Source organism: Ciconia boyciana, chromosome 5, assembly GCF_034638445.1.
Source record: "Ciconia boyciana chromosome 5, ASM3463844v1, whole genome shotgun sequence".
NCBI lineage: Eukaryota > Metazoa > Chordata > Aves > Ciconiiformes > Ciconiidae > Ciconia > Ciconia boyciana.
The window spans coordinates 26,715,722-26,735,395 of record NC_132938.1 but is presented as its reverse complement, the minus strand read 5'-3'; the positions used below and the strand labels follow the sequence as shown (position 1 = coordinate 26,735,395).

The 19,674-nt window shown below is 42.7% G+C and overlaps 2 protein-coding genes across 6 annotated transcripts in view; one reads left to right on the top strand and one right to left on the bottom strand.

Moving 5' to 3' along the window:
* The window catches only part of N4BP2 (NEDD4 binding protein 2), a 61,771-nt gene extending 42,827 nt beyond the window's left edge, over nucleotides 1-18,944 (bottom strand). For 3 of the 4 annotated variants that reach the window (XM_072863108.1, XM_072863111.1, XM_072863110.1), the window contains exon 1: nucleotides 617-749. The gene's annotated coding sequence lies outside the window, so the exon portion shown is untranslated. Of the gene's footprint in view, nucleotides 1-616; nucleotides 750-18,797 lie in introns of those variants that run through there. The other variant, XM_072863109.1, reaches the window with a different exon arrangement.
* PDS5A (PDS5 cohesin associated factor A) overlaps nucleotides 18,924-19,674 on the top strand; it is an 86,406-nt gene continuing 85,655 nt past the window's right edge. The window contains exon 1 of one of the 2 annotated variants that reach the window (XM_072863112.1): nucleotides 18,924-19,191. In XM_072863112.1, the coding sequence (XP_072719213.1) occupies nucleotides 19,165-19,191 (27 nt within the window). In that variant the 5' untranslated portion in view covers nucleotides 18,924-19,164. The remainder of the gene's footprint in view (nucleotides 19,192-19,674) is intronic. The other variant, XM_072863113.1, reaches the window with a different exon arrangement.

The following is a 19,674-nucleotide window of genomic DNA, read 5'->3' as shown; positions in this document are numbered from 1 at the left end:
CCGCCGAGCGCGCTTACGCGGTGACGGGCGAGGAAAAGCCACCACTGGGTGCAGGGCGGGCAGCCGGCACCTCACGCTGAGGAGCGCCCGTAGTGCTCACCACAACGGCGGGGAGCCACGACCCAGCGGCAGCTCCAGCCGCGAGGCCCACAGGAAGACCCCTGGGGAGGGCCCGAGCGGCGGCCTCAGGCCGGCGGCGGAGGGGCCCACCCGCCGCTCGCGACGCCGCACCCCCGGCCCCGGCCCCTTCCCCGCGCAGGGGAACCGCTAGCGGGGGCCCGTGACCCACGGCCGAGCCCCCGGCTGGCGGGCGGGCCCGCCGCGCAGCACCCGCCCCGCTCCCACCCACAGGCAACTCCTCTCCAGTGACGGCTGGAGACGGGCCCCTCAGCGCCACCGGTCCCGCCGCGATGCGGGGACGCGGCGAGGGGGGCCCCCGCACGCCCGCCGGCGGGGGGAAGGTGCCCGCAACCGCCGGGGGGCTGGCCGCCTCCCCGCCCCCGAGATGGCGGAGGCCGCAGCGAGCAGCTCGGACCCCGCGCCCTATCGGGAGCAGGGGGAGGGCGAGACTCCTCCCCGGTCCCGCCGCTTCGCGCCAGACCCCGCCGGCCTTTACCTCCCGCCGCTCGGTTCGCTTGCTTCCGCCGGCGGCGGACGCAGGGACTGGAGAGCTGCTCGGTGGCGGCCGGGGAGAAGGACAGGCTCCGGCGGAGCGTGCGCCGCGGGGACACACTGCCGCTCTCCGTCCGGCCGGGGAAGAACAGCCCGGGAGGAGGCTCCGCGCCACGCCGGCCCCCTCCCCCTGCCCGCCCGGGGCCCGCAGCGCCGCCCCGGCCGGCTCCCGCCCCGGCGCTCCTCGCCCGGCCGCATCCGCCGGCGCGTCCCGAGGGGCTGCGGCGGAGGCCGGGCTCGCAGTGGGCGGGGGTACCGGCCGCTCCCGGCCTCGGGTGCCCCGGGCAGCTGGGGCTGGCTGGCGGCGGCGCCCTGCCTCTGGCGTCCTCCGCGGGCTCGCCGGCACCTGCCCCCCGCGCCAAGGGGTCGTTTCAGAAGGAAAAGAAGAAGCTCGGGAGCGTGGGGGGTGCCGCCTTCTGCCAGCTAAGGGCCGGTCCGGCCGGGCTGTGCGCCGGCTGAGGGCAGCTCTCCTCCCCGGGAGGCGGCCCTCGCCACCTTTTCCAGTGGTTACCGGTAAAACCTGACCGCCGATACGGGTTCAGGTGTTCACCTTCGAAAGGGTAACTATATTCTCTACCGGTACGGGAAAACCAGTGTGAAAAGACAGACCTTGCCTGTAGAGAGCATATTGCTGGCTACAGGACGTTCAGCAAACAGTGGAGATACAGAGGTCGAGAAGAGTATAGTGAAATCTATGAGCCATGTAGTGACAGGTTTCAAATTTGTAACAAAAAGGATGAATGTTTAATTTCTGGTGCCTCCGCCCCGTTTTACTAAGCAATTTCTAACGTCGCAGCAGAAGAGAAAGCTCCTGCAGCCTAGAATGACGCAGTGGATGTGAGGGTGGATGCTGGAGGAGAAATGGTATGGAAGCGGCAGACAAGAGATCCAGGAGCTTTTAAGGAAGCTGAAGAGAGGCTGGTGGGATCTGGCATCAGTGACTGCAGTGGAGGTTATGAGCTGCAATAGGAGAATAGAGCAGCAACTGATGAGGAGATGGCTTCATTATCTGCAGACAACAACGGACATTTGATGGAGACGGACAATGGAATATCATGGGAAGATGAAAGGGAAGAGAGACATGCTTCTGACAGACTGAGATGATGATAAGCAGCTCTTCAGTTAGAACTGCTGTGAAGCCACCATGAAGGGAACTAGGCACCTGAGCAAGGGTTTTGAATTTATCAACGCAAGAAGAGGGGCAAAGGTCTTAAAATAAAAAGAAAACCCCAGCACTCAAGATGAGGAGGTTCTACTGGGAAACTTTTCTGTAATTTTGTAGAAGTTTGTTGATCCGAGAAACTTCACGGTCAACAAATGGGCATTAAACTATAATTGGAAAATTACTGCTGAAGTTTACCCATTACTGATTTCGAAGAGTAGGGCTTCATTACATAGCCATAGGCATCCTCGTCAGCTCTGTCTCCCTGCCTGCCCGAGCAAGACAATAGGCAGGGTCTCCACTTCTTCCTGCTTGTTCATCTGATTCGCAGAAGGAGATGGGTGCCCTCCCACGCCCCATTGTCTTGAGATACCTCCCTGCCATCTGTACTCAACTGCCTCCCATCGAGGCACAATGCCTCAGGAGGACATTGGCTGGAGGTGTCCCACTGTGATATTCCTAGGGAACAGAAGCAAGGACACTCCTGTGAAAGCGGAGAAGCATTTCCCCCCGAGGAGAGTAAGGTTGTCTCCCAGCCCCAAGGTCCCTCACATTGTGATTCACCCCATTCAAGGATGAGGTGGCATCCCCCAGCCTCATTTGTCCTTCGTTTTCCTTCAAAAAGAGAAACAAGACATGGCCTTTAGCAGACTACTAAAGCTATTTAGCACCTAATCTTACGTGCTTTGCAAGAAAGACCAAGAAGTCACGGCCACAGTCACTCTTACTCCCACTGCTGCTTCCTTTTGGGGTCTGAAGACTCTTTCCTTCTGCCACCAGGACCGACCTGTTTGCATTAGAGATGTAACTTTAGTTTTAATGACGATAAAGAATAAGCAAGTGCAAAAATAATAGCTAGTTTTAAGGTGAACTAATTATGCATAGGTAGCTCACTACAGTTCTGTGAAAACTGCAGAAGGGTACTCAGAGTAATTTCTCTAGAGCTTGTGGAGATCACAGTCCCAAAGTGCTGCCTGTTTGGTAGCACAGCAAATGAAAAGTAAATAGTTTTTATGTGTAGGATTGTGTATATTTCACAATAAAAGTAATGTTAGAAATTTTGAAATTAGTATTCAAAGCATTTAATGGTTTAGGAATTAAATTGATTTACGCATTGCTAATTTGCCTGTCACTTTGCTATTTCAGTGCTTATCTTGTAGTTATATGGTGTGCAATATTTAAATAAACAAGGACAAACGTTACATTTCTAATACAATATGTAAAGCATATACATACTCATCCACAGGACATGCTGTTAAGTTTCAAAAAAGCTGTCTCTTGCCATGACTCACAAAAAGGAAAATAAATAATTATTCAATACGCTAATATGGTACATATCCCAGGATCTGGAGGAAAAGCCTTGATCAGAATTTGGGTGTGCTTGTGGTGTCAAGTGATGGTTTCATGCATGTACCGGGAACTGCTTCCTTACTTCATGTATTCAGTGCCTGGACAAGTATCAGAAACAAAATCATTTTTCTGTAAGGGTGTGATGCTGGTAATGTGTTAATCATACGTTTGGAAAAATAGGTCATGTAAATTCCAGTCTAATGACTGTGTCTGTATATTTTTAAGGTTGCCAAAAAAGAGGAAGAGAGAGGTTTTCAGTATGCTCAGGTCTGATAGCCTCCATTCAACTGCATTGCTAGTGGGGTGTTGCTGCTGGCACTTGATGCATGAAACTATGTTGTTCTTTGCCAGTTGTACATATTACAGTATTTGACACCGTGAAAATGCCAGACTAAGCTGGGTACTGGCAGATTTCTCGCTATCACAGTTAACACTTCAAATAGGAGGGATTTTGGTATCTAGCTAATTATAATCACTGTAATAGAGGTTCTTTTAAGTATGTGTATCCTTTTTTTGAGTTTTCACACAACTTTTTCAAACATAACACACTAATCACCTATTATCTGCTATTGTTTTGGGGTTTTTTTCATTCCTTTGTCTCTCCTTATGTCTACAGTTGGCTTGTTTTTACTTGGAGTGGCTTGAACATGCAGCATGTAATCTCTGCTGTTTGGCTCAAATGTTTAGTCTAGTCTTCACTGAATGCTGTAACAACAGATTTTCCATTTTGGTTTCTACAATGTTGCCTTCTCAAAGTAAAAATACTTCACTATATTCTTACTTATGTTATAACTCACATTAAAATAGTATTATTACCAGAGTTGGGCCATAAAACCAAGAAAATGTCGGTCCCTTTTAATGTTTCTGATTATATACAGCCTAAGTCTACTCGGCAAATTATGATTTCCTTTCTTCTATGCTCAAATTATCTTTGAGGATCTATAGTTTAAAAAGATTAGATTTTGATTTGAAACAACAAATTGCAGCTAAATTTTTGGTTTGAAGAACATTCTGGTGTGGCAAGAAAGACATGTTTAACTTTGTCAGTTTTAAAGACATTTTTACTTACAGTAACATGTTGAATATACAATAATAAATACTGTAGGAAAATGCCTGAGAAATGACAGTGTATTAAAAATTCATGCCTGCCTGCAGTAAATCTGAAATAAGTTATCTTTCCAGGAACTTCAGGTATAGTTTTTATCATTATTCAGAATTTTACTTTGGACCATTAATATATACAATCAAAGCCCCAAATTATTGTGGGTTTTTCCATCCTTCAGAAAGGAGAGATGAAAAGAGCCCTCATCTAGTTCCTGCAGAAAACATTTTCATAAAAGTTGATTCAGTCCCTCCATGCTATAACCCTTCCTCTTCCTACGGAGCCTTCCACATTCTGTTGCCAGCTTTAGGTTTCTTTTACCATTGGGGGAAATAAAAAGCGTTCGCTTTTCCCCTTTTTTTTTTTCCTAATGGATTTACCTTAATGCTGATTTAAGATGTTTAACTTGGCTTCTTGGAATGTCTGTGTCTCCAGTTAATATTACTTTGTCCGTGATCCTGGAGTGTGTGTTCCTACAAAAGATAACTCTTCCCTCAGCCACAATTTGATTTCTGAAGTAGAAATTTACTTAATTCTTTAAGTAAAAAAAAAAAAGGGGGGGGTGGGGAAGGATAGAAGCTCTATAAAAATAAATTTTTGCAGAGCAAGTCACATCATAACTATGTCTTCTCCTCCACCCCTATCCAGATTTAAGTCGAATGCATAGTGAATTGTGGTGGTTTATCTCCATAAAGGAACTCCACATCTTGCTTCTATACTTGAAGTATATTGATCTTCTGTTCCATGTAGCTATCGATTCCATAGTTAACTGTAGAAACTGTCAGGTCAGTATCACTGCAGTAATGTTAGTTAATTCACATACACATTTTTTCATTCGAAACAGTACATTTTTACTACACCTATATTAAAATAATGCCTTAATTCCCTTTACACAGGGTTCTATTTCAGCATTATTTTAAATGGGGAAAAATAGTATTTAGAAGCAGCAAAAATCTAGATCATGAGGCAATTTTTGCCCCACTGAAGACAATAGCAAACATTCTGCTGGTTTCAAAAGGATCACGTTTTTAGGTGAGCAGGTCACGCTAATTCCAGCATTACCCCTAATGAATTGACAAGTTACTTAACAAATCAGTACTTTGATTCACCTACCCATCAGTAAACTATCAAAGGAGTTTATAAGGTTACTGCTGAAAGTTAATAGTTGTAAATTTTCAAATTCTTGTTTAAAGGCATTCTAAAGCAGCATGTTACTAGTCTCCATTTAAAGTACTTGTACTTTAATTATATACTGCAGATATATTGCACAACAGAAATAAAATTTGTTTAGTATATCAAGTATATATGAACTACAGAATATATGAACTACAAAGATGCTTTGGTTTTTGGAGGGGAGATGCAGGAACATGATTGCAACAAATGCTGTAATCCAAGAAGTGAAGAATTATTCTTAATTGTATCTTCTCGGCAGGCAAAGAGTGAGGTCATGCTTATATAGCTGACAGAAGCCTCACTGCTACGAGGACCTTCTGAATTTGGAATAAGCTCACACTTCAGTTTTCATTTGTGGTCAATCTCATTCCTGTATTGGATGTTCTCTGCTATGTTGTTTTTATCAATCTGATATGTCAAATTTCATGGATATCAAAAATTCATCCTGATCTGTTTAAACTGCAGAAAGGAAAAACAAACAATGCTTAATATGTCTCCTTGGCACATGATAAGAAGTAATAAGCTGACTTTCATTGTAACTGTCATGTTCTTATTTGTAGAATGTCACTGCCTTTATTTTTAAAAACTGCATTGATCCCATCCCACAGCAAATTTAATATCAGAGATCTTAGAGGTCAGTGTATTTAAGACATGGTCTAAGAACAAGGCTAGCAGTAAAACTGCATATCTGTATTATTTTTAAAAATCAGATTTCATTTATATCACTACAGTAATTAGACCAAACTTAACAGAAAAAAAAAATTAATAATATTTGACACTTCTGTAACTTTTACCATCCCCAAAATGTCTTGTAAAAAAAAAAAGAAAAACCATGGGGGATCCACTTTATACATCAGTTAGCTGAGCCCACCTCTCAAACAAAATGCAACAGCTGTTTAACTACACCATGCAATACCCACAGAGCAGGTTAACAGACATCGATATACTATCCAGTTGAACTCTCTAAGCAAGGTGCTGTTATCTGAACTGGAATTTGACCAGGATGTGAAAGTTTACTTACTGGTTTTTGCAAAACAATCGTTGTATGCTGATCAAGAAAGAGGATGTTTCCAAGGAACAGTATCATTAATGGCCTCCATTCATTGGTAAAGCCAGAGCTGTCAGAGCTGTAAGAACAAAACTGCCCCAGGACAGAAAATCTCCAGGTTTCCCATCTGCAAGGTAATTGCCTTCAGGCAGTTGTTAAGAGGACAGCCACAGCTGCAGAAGAAATTGCACTGGTTTTGAACTGGGCTAAAATCTTCCAGGTTAAGACAGAACTAACATAATTCAAGAATTTGCAGTGAGACTTAGCATTTTATTTCCTTGGGCAGCTGAGCTTCTCCTGGGATATCTTATCCAGACTCAAGTCCCTAACATAAGTGATAGCTACTGAATCCAAATCATCCTCACGTTGGACTTTGTCTTCACTAAGGAAAAAAAGGGGCAGAAGCAGAAAAGGAAAGAAGTTTGTTTCTTTTGGTTGGAACAATATCATATTATATGTATTAGAGGGTTAAAATAATCTTATGTTCCTACCTGTTTACCTTCACCACGATAGCATGTAAAAACTACAAACTACCTTGCTCGTATTAGGATTTTATCACATTAAGGTATTCTGTATCACCTAAAGTAACTGTTTTCCTGAGAGCAAAACAGATGCATTTCCTCAAATATATTAATGCCCAAGTTTACTTAATGTGACCAAGTCATGCCGAGATGCAGAATTAAACACTTGAAAACAAACCATTTATTGAAAAAGTCAATTTGACATTATAAAGAGAAGCAAAAAAAGCTATCAGTTGTTGTTTTCTTTTGACTATGTAATACTATTTCAAATAAAATTTTGGCTTCTTTTAGTTTATATGGGGTTTTGTGATGTTAAAGGTTATCAGTCCATTTCACCTTACTAAAATACTGGGGAAAAAAATCATTAAACTTTTCAGTGATTCTAAATAAAACCCAGTATTTTCATTCTACTGGAAGTTTTGGGATGTCTATTGTTTGCTCCAATTCAGAAATTTTTAAATGTTAAAACATTGGACCTTGCTGCAGAATGGAATTTCCAAGTAGATCTCATGTTAAGTACGAGCCTGAATTTTAGGCAAGTTTCAATAATCTATTAATGTCACTTGAATGAACAAATGCTTTTACCTGTCAAGACAGACTCTACTCCATTGTCTGTACAATTCATTTACCAGAAGTTAATTGCTTGCCAATCATAAGTGATTTACGAATCCGTTTACTTCACAGTGACTGACCTTCAATTAATAGAAGATTAAAAATATATAAAAATCTATTTTATTTCTTTCCCCAAAGAGTTTCATAGAGGCCTTATTTCCAAGTACAGATCCTATCCAGACCTGTGTATTTTACAAAATTTTCTGATACCACAACTAAATGGCTTCAAAATTCTATAAGTATCTTGCAGGTATCCTGCTTAGTGTCAATTTTCATCACTCACCATTTCTTACACAAAAGCTGGCTAGCTACAGCAACCCTTGCACTTGACCTCTGTCGCGAACGTCTGCAAGTTACTCCAACTGCTTATAAAAATAAATTAGGGAGCTTGTTATGGTCTAAACCCACTAGCACTCATTTATGAATTAAATTTCACTAACTAGTTTCTAAACTTGAATAACTTGTATGCTGCATGTCTTACGCTGAAACAAGAAGCCAAGAAGATGGGGGAAGGGAGCAGGGAGTGATGTGCATTTAAAAACAGCTGTATAGACTACTTTTTTTTTTTAAGGAAATCCTTTGTTCAGTATGTAATTCTTTGCAACTGTCACATGATAGAACCTAATTATTTAGATAGGAAATCGACTCCTTGGCTGTTTGGTCCCTGCTGAATGGAGAACCGGGCCTTCTTTTGCTTTCCTGTAAATTCTGACCTCTTTTTTTTTTGGTCCCTTTAAAATCCACCTATCACTTCTACTTTTTAACATTTCACACCCTCTGTCACTGGAAATGGGGCCACATTCTTTCCCACTGAGTAACACCAGCAACAAAAGAAACTCAAATTTAGAAAGCCATAGGCAGCTAAGGACCACCTTAGGGTTTCAGAGACATAAAATGACAGTCACTCCTTCTAACAGGACAGTCTACAGTTTCTGATTTATTTGAGGACTAGGTAAAAATTAGTTAGCTTGGACCTGCCAAATTCATGCCAATTCCAAGTCCAGAGAACGAGGGAGTCAGATCTTAAGACAAGCTCCACTCCACCCTGCCCTAGCTCATGATATTCAGATTGGTATCTGTAACCAGGTTTAGCTCACACACACAATTCAGGATGGAGGAGAGGTGGTGTAATTTGGACGTGGGCCCATCTGTAATAGACAACTTACTAAAAACAAAAACAAAACCAAAACCAGTTGATACAACCAGCATGAAAACATGTTTAAGCTTTCTTCAAATAGATGATCAAACACTGAACTCTTTCAATTACTTTATTCCTCTGTTTACATTCCCCAAAACCTGGAAGAAATAACACATTAACTTAAAAGAACATTGAAACGCGAGTAGTTCATATTTTCTATGTAGCTCTTCAGTTTCTGAGCTATGATTTCTTCTTCTGTGCAGTGGTGATGGTTAGGAGAGAACAATGCGTACCTCAAAACCAAGTAAGAATTTTATCTTTACATCAGTGTTTGTTACGAACTTGCCTATTTTCCACATACAAAAAATAAACTGTATATACTACACAGTACTGAAGAGTAGAAAGCGAAAAGGTTAAATACTCAGCAGAAGAACAAATTGGCAATTTTCCCCTCACCCATACGCGTTGGTAATTATTTTCCTCGGCAGCATTATGCGGTTTGTGACTCTGATGACTGTTCAAGGCAAGTGTTTTAGGACTCTCCCAATTGTTGCTGGTTATATATCTACTTTTCAAATTCAGCAGTGGTCAAAGGCACATTCAAGTAAATCCCTATCTGGATTATGTTTAAACCTATTATTAGGATTGAAATAGAAAACAAACACTTCCATAATTTAAGCTTGTTTCATTTACCTGTCAACACTCTACACTGTCAGGTTCACCCTTTTGTGGATGGCAGGTTGTGTCACTCCCAAGTGCAACTGCAGCCACTGTCACATATATGTTCTTCCCCAGGCTCAGCAAGAAGACATTTACTACCCATGGCAGCATTAAAACAGCAGGCAGGACATATGCACGGAGAAAGAAAAGCTCCCAATATATTTTGATGTAGCTCTCTAGTTGACCTGGAACTCCCCTTCATATATAAACAGGGGGCAAAATAAATCCACAACAATCTCCTTTTTAACTTTGAATTTTAATAGTATGCTGTTTTTAAAAAATCTTCTTGCAAGTTTGTTCAGCTAGTTTTAGAAAAGATTATTTATGTAGCTTCCAAATATGCAAAGCCAAAATCAAATTTGAAAGGAGCCTTTATATTAAGTAAATATGAACTGTAGGTGTAACTAGTTTTAAGATATATAACAGAACATATAATCATATTGTTCTCAGAATTTGGCTTCTCCAGTTCAGCTTGAATTTGGCAAAATTGTACTTACTGATCACAAATAATGATATTTAAAATATACTTGCAATTCACTCAGGGCTATTTATTTCACCTTCTATCTCTGCATTTTTTGTTTGCTCACATGAAATTCCCTAATGCTCGGCCAGCTGCAGATTCTCTACTCTATGTGTTCATCTTTGCTCCTTCCCATTTCTCCTGTTCATTCATACCTTTTCTTGTGTTCCTATTTCTCATATCCAGCAACGGGCCAAGGGACAGACCTTTTAGAAAGGAACACAGAGACAAACACCGAAATAAGGGGTTGGTAAGACAGACTAAATATTACTGCAAATTTGCTTAAATTCAGGAAACTATAAAGCCCTTGGGTTTTTTAATTCATAGATTATGTCAGCATTTGTGTACTTCCTTCAGTGTTATTTCTTACTTGCTATATGAAGCTAGTTCCTTAAGGGATTTAAGGACCTATTGCTAGATAGTTTTTCTCCCCTAGAAGTAACATTGTTCTGTTCTCTCTTACTATATTCAGAATCTGATAGACTTGTCAACATATTTTTTCATTTACATCTTTTTTACTATGAAGCTGTGTGAGAGAACATATTGTTACAGTTTTTGAAGCAAGGATACAAGCCTAACAGTGCATCCAGGCAGTGTCAAGCTAGATACTGAAAATGGATTAAAAAACTGGTTCACTCAAGTTTTCTTCCCCATGTGCTGGATTAGAGGTGGCTGCTGAGCAGATCTTGAAGTTTAAAAAATATTGATTAAATATAGATCAACAACATTCCATAAGCAAATCTGAAGTACATCTAAAGTAGTGACTTAAATGTTCACGTGCTGGCTAAAAGCCTTTGTCTGTCTTTTTAATGGTCTCAGATAAAGGAAGTTTACAATTTTAGCATGCACTTCCCTGAAAATATAAATGATTAGGAATAAGTATGCAGTGTCTGGAAGATAAAAAGAACAGTACAGAGATATACTTAAGAAAGCAAGTGTTTATGTGCTTGATACAGTGTAGTTATAGTATATTACACAGGGTACACATGAGCTGCCTTGCCAAATTCAGATAGGATATAAATAGTGGTATTAGATGTTGGTGAAATTGTAAGTGGATACGTATCAGTCTACTTTACAAGCAGTAATCCCTCTGCTGGCATTTAATATCATCACCTTCAGCCATCATGGACTTTTTTATATGCCATCATGGAGAATTTTTGGTTAGAAATCTGACTATTGTGAACACAGCTTTTGTATTACTAAGCATTCATGTTTGTCAAGACTATGCTTTTCTCATTTCTGAATTTGCTCTTGCCTTGTCTAGCCTACTTCTGGCTTTGTCTACTCAATACCTGATATTCTGTCCTCTCTTCAGACACCAATTCATTGTCCGCTTTGTTAAAAACACATTCAAGTACTGGCTCAAATAACCTTAGTTACTTTCTCTGCTGCTACATATCCTGAATTTAGGAAAATCTTCTTCCACTGATACTCAGTATTCCCTGCTGCTGGATCACTATGTTGTCAGTGTGATCCTCTGTCACACTGGCTGATAACCTGCACAGATGCAAACATCCAGTGCGTTTACTGAAGTAGAATCGTAAGGATGAAGTGACCAGAGCTGCACAATCCAAATAAGTAATTTTATTTTGTATATTCAAATGCAAATTGTTCTTTACAAGGGTTTGAAATTCCAACTTTCATATTCAAGTTCCAAAATGGTGTAGTGGTGTAAGGTTTTAATGATTATCCCCTCAAGCCATTCACAAAACACATTGATTGAATCATCATTAGTTGCTTTCCTAGCAGCATAAACCTATATGATCAATATATTTCCTGACTTTGTTCAAAGGCAAATTGTAATGATTCTATTGCTCACAGTCATACCCAAACACTTTGATGCTTCCCTGAGTTTGATAAATGCAACCCCTTTTTAAGCCTCTGAATAGCACACCACATACCTATCCATCATCGTGAAATGACCCCATCATTACAGTACAGCTCTGAGACTGCACATCCATTCATCAAACATCTTTCTTTGACCACAGTGGTAAATTCCAAGTTCACGTTAATTTGTAAAGTTTCATATCATTCTTTTCTTTACTGCGAGCAGTGGACATTATATTTGTGAAAGAAGTAGGAACAGCAGCATCATAAATACAATAGATACCTTTCACAAAGGAGTCTCTTAATCAGAATTTGTTAGTAACACGCATCTTCTCGTTTTTTAAGAGCATAGGACAGTTCTCATCTAATGGGGCAGAGGTAGAGACTCTGCTCATACTGCCTTCCCTTCAGTAGGTAGCCACCATGGGCTAAATGTATTACCAAACTTTCCCAGTTTCCTCAGTGGTATTTCCTCTAAGTAGTCCCATACACTCAGAAATTCCCCAAATCTGCCTTGTTATTTGAAAAAATATCAAGCAAACATAAAGAGCCATATGCTACTATTACAACTGCAGGTAACTGCAGATTTCCTTGCAGCCTGGCTGGGAAAAAAAAAAAAGAATCCAGAAAGGACTTTACAGAACGGAAAAGCTGAATTTGAAATGGACTCCTTTTAAGTGACCTTCAGCTGACGACATAACGCTCTTTGTCACAACTGCTTCTGCTGTGCAGCAGGTATTACAGAGCCAATAAAAGGCTAATGAAAAATACAGGCTATTCTTGAATGTGCCATAAATAAAATAACTTTACTTAATTAATAAAAATAGAATATAAGCTATCTTCATGCTTAATGGTCTAGCTACAGAGACTGTTCATAAATTCAGTTATCTGGGATCAAATTTATCCAATCAGAATCTGTCCAAGAGAAACTGGAAAAATTTGAAGAATAGTTGATCCACCCACAGCTTCCCTTATAAAAGCCTGAAAAAAACATTTCACCTAGAAAAGTAGAAAGATTTGACTGGTGAAATGCTTAATCTTTTGCTGTAGCAACTTATGAACATGAATTCTGAGAAATTATTGATACCGACAGGAAGACAACTGAAGCTTTTGAGATGTGGTGCAAGCAAAGACCCTTGCATATCTCCTGGGCAGAAAAGATGATAAATGCTCATATTAAATATATTATTGGAGAAAGGTAGACTTGGTTGTCAGAAATGAATGTATGTGCTTTGGACACATCAGGAATAGAGATGGAAATAACCTTGAGAATGTAATTATGGAGTGAATGGTGACAAGTCATCACAATAGAGAGCAACCAGAAAGGAGGTGGATAGATGGCACGCAGTAGGCTGCTGTGACTTCAGTTTCTGAATGCTCAAAACTAGCAATGGATCAAGGAGGCTTCTAAAAATTCTCTTATGAAATTACCAATATGCAGGTGCCAATAAATTGATTTTACTTCACTTGCAAGCAAAGGAAACAAGTACAATTGTTCTGTCAATACAGTATTTCATAAATTACAAGTGTATTCACAAGTATACACTTTTTCACAATGGCTTAAATATATTGACAATGACAATCCTTGTTATTTCTGAACATGCCTTGATACCACAAAAGTCCAGTGGCAAGTATAAGTACCCTATCTCCAAGTATGACTCAGAATAAGGACATTTTCAGACAGCACAGGAGAAAGCCCTCCTTATGAAAACCAAAGCAAAATAACTTTTAGACAGATTATGGCTAGGGATCAGTTTCAAAGGAGTATATCATCCATACAGTATTTGGTCCTTTCCTTTATTCAGAACTGGTGGTACTCCATGAAAAGTCAGCGAGTCATGGGACTCTTCTCTTTTCCAAGGAAGCCCTTTGTGTCTCCAGCTGATTGTCTTCATGAGATAATACACACAAGTCCTCCTCCACCCTTTGACAGATTTGCTTTGTCAGTGTATGTCATGGGAGACACACGTAAGTCCCTGTTTTAAGGACAAAACACACTTCTTGGTCTATTCTTAGATGGGAGTAATTTCACTGCAAATACCTGCTGGAATGGCATACCTTTTGGAGCTCTTTCATTATGGCAACCCACATTGTGAAGAAACTCACCTTTGACTCAGGTGAGTGTAACCACTGTTCTCAATTTACAGCAGATGTAAAAAAACATCAATTCTTTTATAAAAATAGGTAGTTAAAACAATTAGGTGCTGTTATCAAAGATACATTACACTACAAAGTTTAATTAGAAACCTCAGGGATATCTCTGAAGATCCAGTGCAGCAAACTTAGAGGCTATAATTTTAACTGGAAGAGCTGTGTGCAATTGCATTCGTGAGAGAATCAACAGACAGACAAAAGAGGAAAGGAAACAAGGACTAATACCAAAGTCAAAAAGCTAAGAGAAAGCTTCTGTGCAAAACTGAGGACAAAAAATTATTTTCCAGGGTTTGATTTTTACTGAGTTCAGAGGAACTGGTGTATTGCAGGAAAAGTGTGTATCACTGAAAAAAGAAATAGGCTTTCATGTTGGGGGGGGTGGCAGGGAGTGCCTTCATGATTAGGAAGCAACCTGGCAGAAAGCAACCTGCTAGATATCAAAAACTGGCTAAATGCTAGAGCTGAAAACAAGTAATTACACTTTTTTTCCCCCCCTCTTGACCTATTTGACTGTGACTTAAAAGATTTAATAGTGAAGGACCACACTCCACCACCTGGTTCTGCAAAGCAGGAGCTTTCAAGAGCATAGCTATTATTAGGAAGACAAGTGCTTTGCTAACCCACCAGATAGGATTTCTTACTTGTCTGCCCAGCTGATTGACAGATATGACTTATTCTGCAGTTGTGTCACACACTGTTGTGTCTTGATACAACTATTTAGTTCTTGATCGTTATTACTATCCATGCTTACTGTACTAACAAAGACCTGAGGACAACCGCTAAGCTGTTCCTGGAAAGATGTGCGCATAGCTTAATTTAATCAACATTGAATTAAGGGATTTTCTGTGCTTAAAGTAATCACTCCACACTCTCTTCTGTTTCACCTGAAAGCCATTTTGTTCTGAAAATTTTGTGCTGCATTATTTCACCTACCAGTAAAAACATGACATTCCTCTTTTCTTGGTACTTGCCTCTAACCTCTCCTGACATGATACAGAGAAAGAAGCACCCCACAAGACTGCCTCACAAGAGCGTTCAGCACCCTTTATTTCAGTCTGCTTCAGTATTGCTTACACTTGCAATGGTAGTCTAAAATATATTAATAACAAACTACAAACAGATTGGAGTAAATACATTCCAATAAAAATACTGGGAGTAAAAGTAAATAAATTCCAACATAAATTTGTCCAGGTAGGGACTAAAAAAATTCTGGGTAAAGACTAAAGGACTGGGTCTTATTATTAGACAGAGCCATCCATTAAAACCCAAGGGATCATGTGAACCTGGCTACAGCTGTACAAGAAGCAGAGTCCAAGTCAGATCTCAGCTGCCTGCTGAAATTAGAAGGGTGAAGGTCAAACAAGCAAAGGCAACAAACCAGACACTAGCAGCTGTAATCATATCTGCAAGCAGATTTCAGGACTATTCAGATTAAGAGTACCACAGGTCAGATTATCTGAAGCTTTTATGTTTGCACATTCTGAAAATGCCATGCATATATTCAAGCTAATTGGCAGTTAAGTGTTCATTCATACCTCCCTTAATTGGGTGTGATATCAGAACCACACGCTTTGTTTTAGTCTTTTAGAATTTCAAATGGTACAGAAGTACAAATCCTGCTGCTTCTCTTCTGAGAAAAGATGGACCATTGCCTAATCATCCCATTACAGAATTGCACCTACTCCTCTCTCAACCACTTTGCGGATCATGATTTGTCTAAGACTCATTCAAAACACCATATATCTGACTAACAGCATCTAAATTAATGGCTATCCTAAGAGCGCTCTGACAGTTTTACACTAGTATGCTGGCAAAATACTCGTGCTGTGGACCTAGGGGATGTCAGCAAGGTTGTGTTGATACAAGAACCTACAGTCAGACAGGAAATTATACCAGGAATGGAACAGTCTACCAGTAGAAACTGCACCTGCACTTAATGGCTTAGGACTCCAACAACATTGATGCTGAGGGGTGCTCAACATTTTCACACTGCTGACTAATCATTACCTGTGAAAGCAGAAATCTAGTGTGAACCTCTCCTAGATACTCAGCTTTCTACTGATGTTTTTCATTACTTTTTCTGTTATATTACAGATATGAAATTCTGAGAATTAAAAATCTTCAAACGTTACTCCACAGTAATTGCTAACTTCACTATTTATCTGAAATCTGCAAGAAGATAGATCTTGGTCCACAACCAAGAGTACTCCAGTGTAGGGCTTCACAAACAACTTGCTCAAGATGAAGAAAGATTTTAATTAAATGAGCAAACTTCACCTGGCACTTTCAAGTGGAATCTTTGAACTGCTACATCTAACTAGTTACAGTGTACATATGCCTTAGAAAGCAAGACTTCATCTTATTCTTCAGTGGAAAATAAAACTGGAAGTGCATACTAGAGGCTCTGCATTGTGTTTGTCCTACACTTAGACTAAAAACAAGTTGTGGGAGCGTACCCCTACCTTTTCATTCCTATTCCTACTTCATGACCTATTGTATAAAGATTTATAGGTAAAGATGGTGTCACTTTGTGGAAAAAACCTGTAACCACAATATTACAAGAAAACGTTATGACACTGTAGGTCACATTAATGACATACATAAAATACCACTTTTCAATAACAAGAAAATAATACCTGAAAATAAACATTAAAAAACAGGAAGGTCAGAGACTTAGGTGAAATTTCTAGAATATGACACCCATAATATTTCAATTCTGCCCAAAGAGAAGCCTGCCTAACATCTTCCTAGCTTTATGCTTGCGTCATAAAAAAACCTCAGCAAAGGTCACTTCAAATGTATTTTTTGCATCATTTTTACTAACTTACATTCTCTCTTTTTCTACTTAAATTGAAGACAGCTCATATAGGTTTTTTATACATACTTTCTTTTTTATTTACAGAATAATCTTCTAGGATTTGTTTCTGATTTATTGTGTTAATACAAGTGTATTAAAAATAAGAAATCAACACCAAATTAATTGCTTATATTAGTAATTTGATTTGGGAAGCAAAGTACCTAACGTAACAAATGTAAAGCTAAAAAAACCAAATTTGTTAAAAGTATAATAGTTCTGACAGTACATATTATTTTACTGACAACAAGTAAGAGCTGATAGCTAGTCTGAGTACTTCAGCTCTAAGGCAAATCTAAACGGCCACTGAAGTTTGGCTTAGGAAAAAGATGAAATGCTTGGCATTGCCTTTATTTGTTTATTAAATCAGTACAACCTTGTTAAAACTGAATCATGTATCTCATTCTTATGGTCACCTGTCCATTGTGAATGCCCCAATCCATCGATCCTTATGCCTGGAGAGAATAATTTTATCTAAGCCTGGACTCGCAGCCAGATTTAAACACCTTGTCTGGCAGCGCCCTTCTAGATTTCCAAATCAGTGCCTGAGATCTCCTAAGTGCTCCTTGCAACTCTTAGTCATTTTCACTGTAATCCTTTCTGAGCTGGTTTCATAGAGGCTATGGACATTCAAGGCTTCAGCTCCCATAGGACAACACTGCAGGGAGACAAGGAACACAGGTATAGGAGAGACATTTCCTACCCACATGCTATTACACCAGAAGTACTTGAGAGCTCCTCAGTCTTTGTACATTTTCCTCCCACACCTTGTAAATCTGGAATGTGGCATACTTTCACCATAATCTTACTTACCCCTTTCCCATCCCCTCACGCTCCTGCATCCTTCCTGGCAGGCCATGCCAGCCCCTCTGCTGTGCCCAGCAAGGCCCCTGTCACACATGCGCAGCCCTTGCGGAGAAACCTGTTCCTCCACGCAGACTGGTCCCAGCTGCCTGCTTTTAATTCGCTCTATAGAAAATTCATTAGAGATTTTCAAAACTGAGAAGAATGATACTTTTAGCTGGTTCGAGTAACCAAGAATAATCATCTGAAGACCCTAAATTAGTCTTGATCCATTAAAAGTCATCTTTCAGTTGTCACGCACCTTCTCTGAGCAGGGCAAGCATCTGGAAAACACTTTCTAGCCACCTATACTTCAGACATGCAGTGCACCATAATGCAGATTCAAAACAGACAGATATATCCCACTTTGCTACTGACTTTCCAGACATACCCCATCTCTTGGAAATATGAAAGACTATTAAATTACAAAGACATTTTGCATGGAAGGATTTCCTGAGTTGGCTGGCAAGGGCTCCTTCAGTCTACATATTCAAGTTTCTCCTGAAGATTTATAACTAAGTTAACGTTTGAGAAACTCATCTGCCAACGAGGAAGAAAAATTTGGACGTCGATGCGCGGATGCTGCTCTTCCTCCCCTCTGTCTGAAGAAGGGCTATTTACTCCTACCTGCCACAGCACTCTCCGTGCCACCCCACACACCGTTTCCCCCCATTTTCTTATTTATCACGCCGACCAGGCCTCACCACCGTCACCAGCTGCCGGAGGGACCGGCCAGACGAGACCGCGCAGCCATGAGCAGCCCAGCTCCGTGAGGAAGCACAAACATGTCTCTCCCCCTTCCGCACACGGCGCTGCCGCCCTGCAGCCGGGAACCCGCCGGCCCCCGCCCCGGCAATCCCGGCAGCCGGCCCCACGCCGCCCCAGGCCTCGCCCTCGGAGCCGGCCGTTGCCCCCCGCCGCGCAGGAGGAGAGCCCCGTGGGGTCGAGGCCCGGCCGGAGAGCGGCCCTCAGGCCGCGGCCCGCCCGGCCCGGCCGCTCCGGGGGTTTTGGCGCCAAGCGGGAGGCAGCGCTGCGGCGGCCGCGCCCGGTACTACCCGCCACCGCCGCCCTGCGCGGGGCTCGGCGGGGTACGAGACTTACTGGCCGGCCTCGCCCCTGCCCCGGAGCTGGGGGATCCTGGCTGGGCGGCGCTGCGGGCCCGGCCCCAGGCCCGAGGGCGGGCGGGCAGGGGGAGGGGGGCGGCGCGGAGCCTCCTCCTGGGCTGTTCTTCCCCGGCCGGACAGAGAGCGGCAGTGTGTCCCCGCGGCGCACGCTCCGCCGGAGCCTCCCCCTCTCCCCAGCCGCCGCCGCCGCTGCCGCCACCGAGCAGCCTCCCCCTCCCCCCACCCCTTCCCGAGCAGGAGCCGCCGCCGCACCGCGGAGCAGGGAGGCGGCGGGAGCAGCCAGGGCAGCGGCCGGCAGGGGTGGCGGCGGAGAGGCGAGGACCACCCGGCACGGAGGCTACTCAATGCTGCACCTTCCGGAGCTGCATGAGGTAAAGGCAGCTCCGGGTCCCGCTTCCCTCCGTCCCTGCTTCCCCCCCGCTTCCCTCCTCCCCGTCGCCCGCGGCCGGCGGGGGTGTGTGCGCGGAGCTGGGGGGGGTGGGGGCTCTTTGTGGGCCCGGCCGGGTGCGGGGCGGCGGGCGAGGAGGGGCTGCGGGGCGAGGGGCTGAGGGGACATGAAGTTGCGGGAACAAATGGAAAGTGGAGAGTGGCCTGGTCCCCTCCCCGGGGGGGCTCCCGCCGCCGCGGGGGGGGCGGGCGGGGGGCTCGGCGCCGGGCGGGGGGGCCGGCGGGGGTGTTTTGTTTGTGCTCGCCGCCGCCTCCCTCCCTCCCTCCCCCTCTCCTGTTGGTTTCTCTGCCTCCTGATAGTTTTGAGGCCTAACTGTTTAGGCCTCGTCTCCCGGCTCCGGGGCCGGTGTGCCGGCTCCGAAGCCCCCCCCCGGGGCCGGGAATTGCAACCCCCGGTCCCCCCCTCG